The sequence below is a fragment of the Macrobrachium rosenbergii genome, chromosome 8 (assembly GCF_040412425.1).
Source record: "Macrobrachium rosenbergii isolate ZJJX-2024 chromosome 8, ASM4041242v1, whole genome shotgun sequence".
Classification (NCBI taxonomy): domain Eukaryota; kingdom Metazoa; phylum Arthropoda; class Malacostraca; order Decapoda; family Palaemonidae; genus Macrobrachium; species Macrobrachium rosenbergii.
In genome coordinates, this window is record NC_089748.1 from 32,294,937 (window position 1) to 32,309,094 (window position 14,158).

The following is a 14,158-nucleotide window of genomic DNA, read 5'->3' on the forward strand; positions in this document are numbered from 1 at the left end:
TGACACCATTGTTGCAGACCACTGAATGGAAATGGATTATTCTGAAGACTCCTTCCCTCATAAATGTTTGGAAAAGAACTGAATGCATATCCTTACACCAGTGAACAGTACGGTATATACATATAGTGGTACTAATAATATAACAACGCAAGTGAAAGGTAAAGCAAAGACTCACAGAACAAATTGCTCATTGTGTGTTGATGCATCAGTTTGTGATAAATTCTTCAAGTTAAGTAAGAAGGATGAAGGTTGTAAGAGCCTTACTCAACCACTCCACTTCAGGTAAATTTTTCTCATCCTAGGATAACAAAACGTTTTCTTCACTAATGTGGATGTGCTTGCCAATTTTGAACCGAAGCATCAGGCTGTAAGTGATGGTTTCTATCGTATTTTCAGAACTTAAACTGCCACTACAAATGTTTAGTCAATAAGAAAGTATGTTGATTATTTTATATCGTTACAGGTATGATCTTGACTGCGAAGTTTTACCAGGACCTATGAAATCTGCTTTAACCACCCTGTTAGAGAAGAGACCAGCACTTAAGGCAATGGTTATGGGAACTCGTAGAACTGACCCTTTTGCAGGTAAATTAATTGAAGTTTGTATATTGAATCATGTCTCGTATATGTCACTCTCTTCATATTCTTTTTTGTCCATCTTACTTTCCACCCTCTCCTAACAGTTGTTGTGTTGTGTAACTGAGGTTTTCCTCCTGTTCCACCTTTAAAACCTTTTAGCACTCAATTTCCCTTTCGGTGCTGAATGACCTCATAAGTCGCCACACTTGGCCTTTAGCCTGAATTTTATATTACTTTCCATGGTATTTTGTCATTCTGATTTACAGAAAAGACTGTATATACTCAAATTTCATTTTATGCTCTTTTCAAGAATTACCTCAAGATTCGTACAGTTCAGCATGATATCCGTACTAGAGAGAGAGGATGAAAAGCCTTAAAACTTCAAGAAAACCCCCCTTTATACTGTACTTAGGTCCTCTAACTTGATAGTTTATTATATTTATTGAAAGTTTACTGTTGAGCTTTTGATGGGATGTTGAGTGTTTTTCACTGACATTTGGTGAAGACATCTTTTATTAGTGTCTGAGAGGGGCAGTTTTTGCTTGTTGCAGGTGCAGTCTAGTAAAACTCAAATTGTTGCAATAGCAAGAGTTGTGTAGGCAGATTATTATTAAAAGTTAATCATAGTATAGATACTTGGTTGTTTTTGTTGTTGCCTTTCCTAAATGGGCAGTTTTAGAGACCAGGTTAAATGAGTATCACATTTCCAAGTAAGGTTCAGTTGTCTGAAACCTTGTGCCTGCCAGAGAGTTGTCATGTAGACCATGCTAAAAGAACAGAAGTAGAACGAGACCAGATTAGTTGCACAAGCTACTAACAGTACTTCCATCCTTTACCTTAATATATGCGATATGAGAAATTGTCTTCTGTTCCTGCTTCCCAGGACATTTTTAAAAATAACAAGTTCGGTGATGTTGTAGTATATAGTTCACGGTTTTTCAAAGATAGAGAGACATAGTCCTCACTGGGTGCAGAAGGCCCTTTTCTCAGAAAGGGTAGGAAGAAATGGATTATCAAGGCTTCTTTGAGGCATGTCTTTACTAGTACCTCAGCTATAAAGGGCAGGCTTACTTTTTATACTCTTTAGCATGAGTTACAAAATGAAATACATAGATTTGTTGACCTGTTCAAAAGGTGTAGACCTCAGAGGAAGGCTGTCCTCAGGATAAGATCCAGTGACAATTTTGTATCAAGAGTTTAAAGAATGTTAGCAAGAATTGTTACTGACAAAAGATTCCATTAAGGGGTCTATTCCTTATGCAGAATATCCTTCTTGCAGACTGTAAAGAAGTTTTAACATACATTAAGCCCATACAGACCTTCAATTTGAGGAAGAACAGAACTAAGTCCTGTAATGAAGGCCAGCAGTTCTTATGATATTCCAGGATGGGGTCAAAAAGACTGCAAAACAGCACACAACAGCTGAAGAAAAAATTCCACTTGGCATCCCTTAGTATTCTTTTACACTATTGAAAATATTACAGTATAATTGCAAATACATTATTGGAAAAATATTTCATGTCGGTGATGGCCTTGACTATTTTCATGGAAAATCTAAAATTTTCTGTTGCAAAATTCATTTTTGCACAACTGTGTAATGTGTTCACTTTACTTGATTTGTAGTAAAGGAAAGAATTCTGATGCTGAGCAGCCTGACTTTGCAGTATTCAGCAGATTAAGAGATGATGACACTCTGCAAAGCAAATAAAAAGCACTGGAGATGGAGGCACTATAGATGATTGTGGAATTTTCCTTAGGGAAGAATTTATAAAAGATGACCCAAGGGGATATAATATGGAAGACTTTATGTGTGTGTATAGCAGTTACATTCTGCCCTTCATATAGTATAACAATTTCTTTGGTACAGTAGAGGTTAGGTTTTGATGAGGAGATGAGAGCTATTGAACGCCTTCCGATCATTTGATGTGCAGATTTCTAAATTAATCTCTGAGTCTTGATACATTTTATGGCCAGCCGGAATCAGATCTCTGGATTCCTGCTCATTGTATAGGTTGATTGTCAAGTATGTATGTACATATAGAGGTGTGTTAGTTTTTTATATATTTGATTGCTCAGAATAAATATTATTTGGAGTGAATCTTAACTACTGTTAAAGTTAGCATATATCTTTGTGCCATGAGGTGCAATTGGCAGTCAAAATAAAACAAAATGACACTTTGCTAACTGACTAGGAAAGTCTTTGCAATCACCTGTTTCCCACCAGGTGGTGCTGGAATGTTTACGTTCTTGTAAGAAATCTTCATACAGTGTCCTTATGAAGACAGTGTGAATCAGCGTTAGTAATAATTTTGGTGATTTCTGATTGATTTTCCGCTGTACAGTATTGTGCTTGTTTTCTGTTTTTGCATTATGTCATCTACAACAAGCAGAGATGAAAGCAATAGGTTGATAGGAAAGGAGTTTGTGGAAATCGAATGTTTCGGTTGTGCATGATGCCCACGTAGCCTGTGTTAACTTAGCTGTTAAGCACAAGTGTGGTTTTCTTGACATGAAGATGATAATGAGTGATCTGATAAGAGGATGAAAATTTTGTGATGTATCGGAAGGTGCTAGAGGCCAACAGATTACATAGACAGTTCGTTAGGGCACCCCATGAGCCTACTCAGTCGTTTGCTTTTGTCTTCTGGTGTTGCCTCCATTAGCCTACAGTACCTGGTAACCTAGGTTAATTCCTCTCTCACTCCTGCTCCGGCTTCTTTTGCTCCCTGTGTGGTCCAGGAGAAAAAAATAGGTAATTGAGATATATTCTTTTAGTATGGTTAGAAATCTTACCATATATATTAGGGCAAAGATGGCACCCCCCCATAGTGATCAACCTTTTTTGGCTTTCCCCGCAAGAGAGAAGGTGTTGGAGCCTTGGTGTTTGTCTGTAGCCCACCCTCTGGACTGCCCTGGGTCTGTTGGTCTTTTCTGCGGACAGGGAACCATGGCTTATCTCAGGACCAAGGTCTGTGCCCTTCGCCAGCTCAAAGCTGCCTCTCTGGTTTGGGTTCAACGCGTTTTCTGGATGAGTTATTTGGTAGTTTGGCACTCGCGTTCGCCGGCTCACGTGTTGTCCGTTTTGGGGAGAGTGATAGTGATGTGTGTGAACTGGTAGAGTTATTTAAGGATACAGACATATGACGTTTGCCTCATTAGTTCTGAGTCTCTCATCAGTTCTGTTTTCATTTGCTTGCCCGGTGTTGTCCTCCGAGTGGACGATAGCCCCCCTCCCCTGCTCAGTTTTCCTGTCTATCGCCTTGTATTCGTCACCTTGTGACAATTATTCCTTTTCATAATAGTGGCTCTTCCTCTTCTGCCACTTACATATTTAGAGTGAGTTTGCCTGGTGATAGAAAGGCTCTTGCTTCCCGGCAATCTCCTCTTAAGTGTTGTGCAGATGGCTCCGACTGTCGTCACTGTTATGTGGTGATGCCATGCAAGAACCCCCTACCTTCCCCACCCAGCCATCTGTCTCCTAGCCGTCCGGTACTTACTACCGTTATTCTGTGACATCATTGCTGATGTTCCTTGGTATGTCACCTCTAGCGCTTTTTCGCTTCACTGTTGTCTGTAGATTGCCGTTTTCTGTGTCTCAGTTCTCCTGTTTAAGTTTTAGGGGTTTCAACCATAATTTGGTTGATTCTCCCTTAGTATTTAAGCTGTGCATAGATTGCGCTGTTCAGTTTGCACTTCATTTTGCGGAAGATGAATCCATTGACCAGTGCCCTTTAGTTTACGTCTACCTTGGCTCCTGTTAAACGAGTAAGAAGCTAACACCGATTATGATAAGGTGCATTATCATGGAAGTAGAGTTTTTGGAAATGGATGAACAGTTGAAAGAGAAAGCAAGGAAACTGTTTAGTGTTGAATAGCTCTGCACCTAACACAAACAGTGTATTGTACTCACAGTTGTGTTTGTAGAGTGAGCTCTTAGGAATCAACCAACCTAGGCGATGTGCTGGCATCTAAACTCAGAGGCAATCTCGGGAGTATATCCTTTAATCCTGGTTCTCAGATGCTATTGCATCTATTTCCAGTTTTTGAAGCTGCATAGAGCTAGGTTAGGACTTACATACGATATGAGTTTTTTTTACCTTCCTCAGTTCAACTTCCAAGTTTCGAGTTCTTGGACCAGGGAAGTGAAGACCCCTGTAATTGGTAAGGTACTTTGGCCTAATTGTGAAGAGGAAGTACCTTTGAATTTGGTATTTCATTCTTAGCACTAAAGCTCGATTACTGCAAGAGTAATACATATATGGGAGTACATATTTACATATATATATATATTGTATATACGAGGGTAAGTCAAAAAGTTCCAGGAAAAATTGTTGAATGATGTATTTACACAGGAATGAAACAACCCAAATACTTGGTAAACAATTATCTGTGATGTAGTGATCTTATAGACTTGTTACCTCAGTCATCCTCTTGCTACCGTGGTGTTAACATCTGCTTCAGAAAAGTAACTTGAACCCATGGAAAATAAAAATTTTGAGATGAGAGCTAACATCAAGTTCCTGACCAAGCTTGATTGGAAACCAGGAAAAAATTATTGAAGCTTTGCAACAAGTTTATGGAGATTCTTCTCCATCTAAATCAGTTGTTTATGATTGATAAAGCGATTTAAGGATGGTCGGGAGGACCTCAAAGACAACCCAAGAGAGGGAAGACCATTGACTGCAAAAATGAAAGAATTGTGGCTTTGGTGCAGAATCTAGTGGATGAAGATCGTCGGATTACTATCGATATGATAGCTAATGAAACTGGGATCTCCCATGGTTCCGCATTTTCAATTTTAAATGAAAATCTTGGTTTGAGTAAACTTTCAGCACGTTGGGTCCTTGCGAAGACCAAGTCAAAGAGCTGAACTTTTCTTGCAGTTTTAACGAAGATTGAATCAAATGAATCAGAGTTTTTTGACCGGATTGTTACTGGAGATGAAACTTGGATCCATCAATATGACCCAGAAAGTAAAATTCAATCAAAGCAATGGTTACCAAGAGGTTCAGCTGCACCAGTGAAGTTTGGCGAGATCTGCCCAGAAGGTTATGACAACAGTGTTTTGGGACTCCAAAGGAGTGATTTTGATTGATTTCCTTGAAGGACAAAAACAATCACCGGGAACTACTACAAAGGTGTTTTGCAAAACTGAAGACTGCATTGGCTAAAAACGTCGAGGAAAGTTGCACCGCAGAATTTTGTTCCATCATGATAACGCTCCAGCACATTCATCAAGGGTTGCAAGAGAAGTCCTATGGAAATTTAGGTAGGAAACTCTTCCACATCCTCCTTTAGTCCTGATCTTGCTCCTTCGGATTTTTTCCTGTTCACAAAACTCAAGGAACACTTAAGAGGAGTTTGAATCTTTGGATGCTGCTAAACATGCAGTTTCAACATGGTTTAATAGAAAGGCCCCAAATTTCTACAAAGAAGGGTTACAGAGGTGGAAACAGCGCCTTGAAAAGTGTATAGAGTTAGATGGTAGATATGTAGAAAAATGATGTTTGAATTTCCTTAAATAAAGAGTATATTGAATTTTTCCTGGAACTTTTTGACTTACCCTCGTATGTAATGTTAATGTATGCATATGTTCTGTATATATGTATGTACTGTACTGTATATGTATGTACATACATAGATACATATAAGAGGTAATGGTGCTGATAATAGTTATAAATATCAGTCCTGAAGAGGCAGAGTTTCTTGATGATGCCTCCTTGATAGACCTTCATCCGAGGCTAATGGGAAGAATGTCATTCCTTTTACAACTCGGATGTAAAGTAATGGAAACAGCTGTGTACAAACCATATAAAGTACCCCTGCTCAACCATTAGTAGTTGTTTTTGACAGTGTCCCATCATTGTCTCTTTTACCCCTATGTGTTTAAGGCCATCACCTAAGATGTCTCAATTCAGGAGATTAGAAAATTCTTAGCACTACCTTTGAAGTCTTCCCTTTAGGGTCTTGCCCCTACAGCCTTTTTTGCATGTAAGTTCCATGTAAAATGTCCCAAACCACTCTCACGTCCTGCTTCAATAGTGGTCTGGCCCACTTTCTAAGTGGATAAATTACACATGTAACCATAACTGATGTTTTGAACTCCCAGTTCAAGTAGGCTGTGTGAATCCCCAGAAAGCTGTGTACAGAGTTTCAGATGTGTCTGGCAAAGCATCAGGAAGAACCTTTGGAGTGTTGTTCCTCAGTGAAGGATACTTTGTATCTTTGTAACTGTTGTTATATTTTTACCCTTAACTTCCTGGTATCCTTCTCTCCACACTCTTCACATGGAGAAATTCAGAGTTGGGAGGGGTAGGTTGGACAGTTGTTATGCAGTGAGGATGTCAGGCCATGGGTATTTCAAGTCTCAACAAGTTTATTCATATTACTGTACTTCCTTTTCGATGAGTCATTCAGTGTGGTCCTGGTGGCCTTTCAGAAGGGCAAAGGATGTTTTTTTGTCGAGATGTAGGACACGTACTTCCACATCCCGATACACCTTCAGTCAAAGAAAAGTATTCTGTTTGTTGGAGTTTTTAGCAGGATGGATTCATCTGCTTGGTATTAGAGTAGTTCTCTCATTTTTGGACGACTGGTTTGTTCTCACCAATTTGTTTCTGATGACCTAGAGGGTGAAGAATTATTTTCTTATGCATAACCTCAGAGCTGGGCCTTTTATTTAATATTGACTATTCTTTACCTTTCTGATCCAGTAAATTGTTTATCTGGGGATGAAGGTTAACTCTCTCTTTTTGGTTTTTTTTTCCAACAGAGAGATAGACAAGTTTCTACCACTTTTGAGAACTTTAATGGCTTGGCTTGTAGATCTCAAGAACCTTTACACTGTCCTCAGATATCTTGGAGGCAGATTGGAGGCCATTCTGAGAAACAATTGATGTCAGGGAGTTGGAAGGTAAACAATCTACAGTTTTTTGCCAGTTTGGAATGGTCTTATGCAAGTAGAACATCTAGCTAGAGACAATACAATCACAGTCTTTTCCGGCAGTGCAACCTCTCGATTCTTACATAGGACAACAAGAAGACACAGATCAAGAGATTTGTTCAGGCTAGCTAGCAAAGAAACTTCCTTCTCCTCTGGACAGAGCCTAGCAACATCATTCCTTTACCTCGTTTTGTCTTAGGGAAAAACATTGTTATTGAAGACCAACTCAGCAGAAAAGGGCAAGGTCTTCTATCTAATAGTCTCCTCTTCCTCAGGTTTGCCAGATGTTGTGGAACCTCTGGGGAGACCCAAACAACAGTCTGTTCATGACTGCCCAGAACACTACCCTCCCAGTTTACTGCCCTCCATGCCAGGATCCTCAGGCATGGGCAGTTGATGCCTTCCCTCAGGATAGTTGAATCTAGACCTTTATGCTTGTCCTCTGTTTGCTGTTTTGAGGAAATACTCAACAAGTTGTGAACTTTGCAGAACACAAGGATGATTTTGATAGCTCGCTGGTTGTGGATATTCCTCATCGTCTTCCGCTCAGGAAAGATCTTTTCAGACAGTATTATTTGAGAAGATTCCATCTAACCTCCACATACTTCATCTGACTGCGAGGGGATTGTCTTTGTTTGTTGTGAGCTAAGGGCATTTCTAGAATGGCCAAGAAAGCAGTCATTAAGTCTAGAAGGCCCTCCACTGCTTGACTAGTGTATCAATAACGGTGGTCAGTTTATTGATCTTGGTGCTTGTCCAGAGTGATATCCAGCACCTGTTCACTAGATAGCCTGGTTTAAGTTCTGCCAATATCTCAGGTATGCAAAACAGTTTTCTGTCACAGTGGTCAAAGGATACCTCTTCACATTGCATTCAGCTCTTCATCATGCTAACTGGAATATCTCACATGATTTAAAGTTTGAAGCGTTTTTCTGTCTTTGTGCTGGAGAGTTCAATCTTCCTATCATGGTTTACAATGAAATGTAGACGTAGTCGTCCAGTTTTTAATATAACCTCAGTATGAGCCTTTTGATAAGGCATCAGTTAAGAACTTTAAAAACACCTTTCTTTTAGCTCTTTCTGCAGTAAAGTGTTTTGGTGAGCTTCAAGCCCTTTCTTGTATGTGGGCTTTGTTCTAGTATAGTGGCAACCTGTTCATTTCTTTCATTACTTAGAGAAAGGATAGAGAAGTGAAAACCCTTCTCAGATTTGTGACATTGCCTAATTTTACAGCTTTGCTAGGCAATGCTGAAGTGGCTGTCTTATGTTCAGTTAGACCTCTTAACGGTTTATATTAGTGAGCTGCAAGCCCTTTCTTGTATGTGGGCTTTGTTCTAGTGGCAACTCTCTCTTTTCTTTCTTTGCTTAGAGAAAGGATTAGAAGTGAAAGCCCTTCCCAGTTTTGTAACAGTACTTAATTTAACTGCTTTGGTAAGGCACAGAAGAAGTAGCTGTCTTATGTCCATTTAGAACTCTTGAGGGTTTACCTGGACAGATATAAACCTTTAAGAGGAGGAGTTAAGTAATTATCTAATGGTTTTAGGAGACCAAACATTCCTCTGTACAAGAATGCTCAAGTTAATGCACACAGAGTTGATTCCTGAGCTTGTACTATTTTTTAAAGTAATCCTCATGGCTTCTGTACAAGCATATCTTTATTTCCTGTAAAACCTTATGCTAGAGAAGGTTGTCATGCACCTCAGAGGAGATGTAACTTGTTGACTCATATTATTTTGCGAAATTTTCAAATTTAGCATGTGTAAAGCCCTTAGTCCTATTGTTGCAGCAAGGACACTTTCTCCTGAACCAAATATGATAGTAACCTTGCTTTCTATCTTACTGTTAGTTGTTAGGAAATCCGCTATTGAATTTTGGGAGCATGAAGGTACTCATTGGTGTATAGGAGTGCGCCTTCATATATGAAGGTGGTAGTTGTCTTTAGTTTTGGACTGTTGGTTATGGGCTTTCAGCTCGGGCACAGGAGTCACTAGTACTCTACGAGATAGAATCCTTTTTTCCCTGTAAGAATCCTTTGACAAGTCTCGCTGTGAGGGCCTTACACCCTGTTGTGGTTCCGTCTGGCGACAGTACTTGCCAGTAAGGATCACACAACAGGCATGACTGCTGAGAAGCCTTTTCTTCCCCCTCATTAAAAAGCTTTTAGTTCGCTTGGCTGAACATTGTTTCACTGGCCGCACTAACCCACCATCCTCATGCAGTGTGGTAGTCTGGTAACTTTAACTGCATGTAAGATTCATTCCAAATACTGTAATGAGAATTTTCATGATAAAATCAGTTATTTGTATACTTACCTACTGTTAAAGTGGAAACCCACCCAGCCTCCCCACATCTTAGTGGGTGGTCATGAAGAATTCTGACAAGAACGTAGACATTCCAGCACCACCTGGTGGGAAACAGGTGATTACAGAGACAATCCTAGTGGGTTAGCTAAGCACTATTTTTTTATTTTGATTGCCGATCGCACCTAATGGTGTGAAGATAGAAGGTAACTTTAACAGTAGGTAAGTATCCAAATATAAAGAATTTTATCATGAAAATTCTCATTTCTGATGGCTTGTTTTTATTTCAGATAACCTTGAGTATTTTGCACCCACCGATAAGGACTGGCCATCGATGATGCGTGTGAATCCAATAATCAACTGGGAATACAATCATGTTTGGGATTTCATTCGTGGGTTATACCTACCTTATTGTACTCTATACGACCGGGGGTAAGTGCCATTACAGAAATGTTTTTAAGTCTGATGTCAGAATTGTTATTTTCTCTGTAAGATATGGTTTTCTTTGTAAGATACGGTTTTCTTTGCAAGATATTTCAGTCACATCTTGAAAAGTTGAAACAGCCTACTTTATACTCGTCTTGATGTTTCAGCTACACATCCCTTGGGAATCAATCAGACACTTTACCGAATCCGTTGCTTGAAACGAAAAATCCAATTGGACAAGTGATGTACCTTCCTGCATACGAACTCGGCCAGCATGACCAAGAACGCAAAGGCCGTATTTCATCCAAGCATTGATATTTGTAATTATGTAGATATGTTTCTATTTTAAGGTATAGTAATTAATTTTTATCTAGAGTTTTGACCAGTTGCACAGGTATCTTGAGAGGATTGATATATATATATCTTATATTATTGCTGTTCTATGTACAAAGACACTCAGTTATTTTAAGCTGTTTGCAACAAAATTTTTAGATTCTGTTTTAGCATAATATTGCACTTCTAGAGCTTGTTACTTTTATGAGAAGGGATGACTAAGAATTTTCTTGAGGGTTTTGTTTTTCCAGGGTGTTAGAGATGCCCCAGGGTAATGGCTGCCCCTCTGTCTTTCACTAATTTATCAGTAAACTTCTAAAATTGCTATGAGAGATTCACAAGAGTTGCCAGGTATTTATGATGGAAGGAAGAAACTAAATGTGCAGTCTAGACTTGAAATCTCCTAAAGAAACCTGTCGATGCCCCAGAGCATTCAACAAGAGCTGACGCCCTTGTGATTTCCATCAGCTATTCAAGAGCTTCTTCAGAAGAGAGAGAAACTGATAACCATATCACTGTAGCATCTCCATCACTTTTGTTATTTTACCATTTAGTTCTTTAAACATTCTTCAGGCATATTGTGCTTTCATGCATGTGGGTGCCCACACAACCATTCTGCTTTTCACTTTCTGTACACTTGGGATATTCAGAACTTTGTAATGAAATGGGCCTTGTGTTAATGATTTTGCCAAATTGTAGGCTAATGTGTTCCAAGCATGTTTATGGTGGGCAAGGCTCAGGTAAGATGTTTATAAGGATAGATGCATTAAAATGCATTTTTCACTTACAATATTTTTGCCTTATGATATTTTCACCTTGCAATAGGTTTATTGGAATATATTCCCATTGTAACTTTGGGGGAGGTCTTTAGTGGAAGCTTACATCATATTTAAAAACTAATGGATTAATGCTAAACTTTTCTTAGAGTGGAAGTATTCAACAATAGCATGAGTAGGAAGAAAGGAACTCTGATGTAACCATTGTCAATGCTTAGTCACAAGGAAAATTCTGTTCACGCTCAAAAATGTAAGAACTCTAGCTGTAATTTGGTGACTTTATAGTATATGGTTTTGGACATTTTATACATCTGTGATTAAGATTAAACTTTTGAACATAACAGCAAAATAGTATATAAAGTGAAGAAGAAAACAAAATAGTATACATAGTGAAGAAGAAAACTCAAAGATTGGCTATTTTTTAGAAGAGATACAATGCAAAATATTTTTGTTATTCCATAAGCATGCCCTGTGTAATAGGTGAAAATCATGTATTGAGGTAAAAAAAAGATCCAAAAAGTTGGCCTTTACACAAAGCCATACAATATGGTAATACTGTAATAAAAATAAGATAATGTATAAAACATTATTAACTGAAAGTCATTATGTACTGGATTTCAGTAGGTCAGTGTTTACAAGTACTATACAGTATACTTTCTCAAACATTTACAGTCGACCCACAGGATTTGCGGGGATAGGAACCACAATCCCCCGTGAATAGCTAAAATCTGCCAATACTTGACACACCTCTAAAAACACTTATAACTGCCTATTTCAATGGTTCAGTCACTGAAAACCCCCTCTAAAAACTCTTACAACTGCCTATTTTAATATTTTTATCATAGAAAATGTATTTAGTCACGAAAATATGAACATACAGTAATTAGTCAATATTTCTGTGTGAAAAATTCCGCGAATAGGCAAATTTTTCCGCGAATAATATAGATACATGCTTCACAGAAAAATCTGCGAGTCGGTGAAGTCGTGAACCTTGAACCGTGAATAGGCAGGGCTCCATTGTGTTGTTTACCAGTACTCTTCTAGTTCTTTTATTTCAAATTGATTTTTGATTGTGTAGTTATGTCATGCCATAGCCTATCATAGCATTTTACACGGTGAAAACAAAATTCAGCCCAGGGTGTTTTGATGCATTACAAAGCTAAGGGTGAAATGCCCAAAATACTTGGACTTAGTCTTCACGACTCAAGCCTCACTTTGAGAAGTTGACAGCGTTATGATTTCTTAGGTCTAAAAGGGATAGAAAATTACATGAGTATGTTAACAGTAATGGTGCAAAAACTGTACTTTATAACTTCATTGCATGTTGCTTGCACAAATGATTTGTGTCTGTTTCTCTTGCTAACGTCCAAAGAATTTTAGATTACGGTATCATAAATATTAGGAACTGTAACTTATTGATAATTGTTGCAACGAGATTTATAATTAATTAAATCTAATATTTAATATGGGTATTAATAATCAGCGTAGCATAGTATATAATTTATTGTATCAGATAAACAGCAGGTGGAGACATTATTAATGTAGAACTTCTGCACAATCGCTCTAATACAGTGTATGCAGCACTGATCTTGGACAGACTTTCGAACAAGTAAGTGAAATTTATACTATACCAAAATTATAGGATTTATTTATTCAGCTCTCTAATTATCAAGATCATTATAAAAAATTTTATTACATGATCAAAATACACTGCTGAGTTATAAATTTCAAGTTATTGGAGATTTTTTCAGGTTTTCATTACAGCAGTTAATGGAAAAGTACCTACTCACTAGTACTGGGTGAGGAGGGCCACCTCCTTGACAAACATTGTAAGGCAGATATGTGAGCATAGCAGCACACAAGATGAATGGCTACAAGAATCTGTTTTAAGTACAGTTTGTCACTGAGAAGAGAAGGAAAGCAAAGAGGAATAAGTAAAAAAAAAAACTATCAAATGATTATGATTATGAGACAAAAACCGTACATTAAAGTTGTGGTTAAGATACTGTGTGAAATATACAGTACTGTGCCTCACTTGAGGGATGTCTCACATGCTCTGAAATGACAGTCTCTCTCATAAAAAATTCTTGGTCAGTACTGTAGCCCCTTTTAAGTGAATTGATAAATTTTTTGTGAGACAGCGAATTATGCTTAGTATAATTCTGTAATATTTAAATATGTGCATGTTTTTTATTTGGTAGTGTTAAAGTTGTATAGTTCCATTTTACTTTTTAGGTAATTATGTAAAAAGAATTTAAGGAATTTTTTACAGCATCATGTGTAAATACAGTTTCATACATTGTACTGACATATTAATGAGGTATCCTTGCGAAATCAGCAGGTTGTTTATTGTTTATATGTTTACATGGTAGATTCAAAGGCTGTAGGATGTGAAGCCATAAAGAATCACCAAATGTTTAAGGGCAGTAAAGTTTGCTGCCACGTACCATTTAGTCTTAAAAAAAGTAGTCTTGGGGTTTCTGTTTTGCATGGATGATATATGAAAGAGGTGATGGATATACTGTATGTGTTTTAGGTAGAAAAGTCTAGAAGCTATTGCTTTTTGTATAAATGAAAAGGAAATTTGTTCAGGGGATGAAAAGACATTGGTAAATGTTTAGTAAGGCAGATGACTGTAAGCAAAGGGCGAGAGCTGATTTGTTATCAAGGCTCTGAATGTGTGAAAGAGTGCAAATGTGGTAGTTAATGGTAGTCTAAGGGATTTTGTAGGTGAAATCAAGTGCATGAGGAGAAAAAGTTTTAATAGTTTTATGTGATCCAAGAATGGAAACATGAAAAAA

General features: G+C 38.0%; 1 protein-coding gene across 1 annotated transcript in view; it reads left to right on the forward strand.

The window, feature by feature from the left end:
- The window catches only part of LOC136840666 (FAD synthase-like), a 45,713-nt gene extending 32,054 nt beyond the window's left edge, over nucleotides 1–13,659 (forward strand). The window contains exons 10-12 of the mRNA XM_067107376.1: nucleotides 464–585; nucleotides 10,113–10,254; nucleotides 10,416–13,659. Coding sequence (XP_066963477.1) covers nucleotides 464–585; nucleotides 10,113–10,254; nucleotides 10,416–10,563 — 412 coding nt within the window. The 3' untranslated portion in view covers nucleotides 10,564–13,659. The remainder of the gene's footprint in view (nucleotides 1–463; nucleotides 586–10,112; nucleotides 10,255–10,415) is intronic.
- Nucleotides 13,660–14,158: the final 499 nt, after the last annotated feature.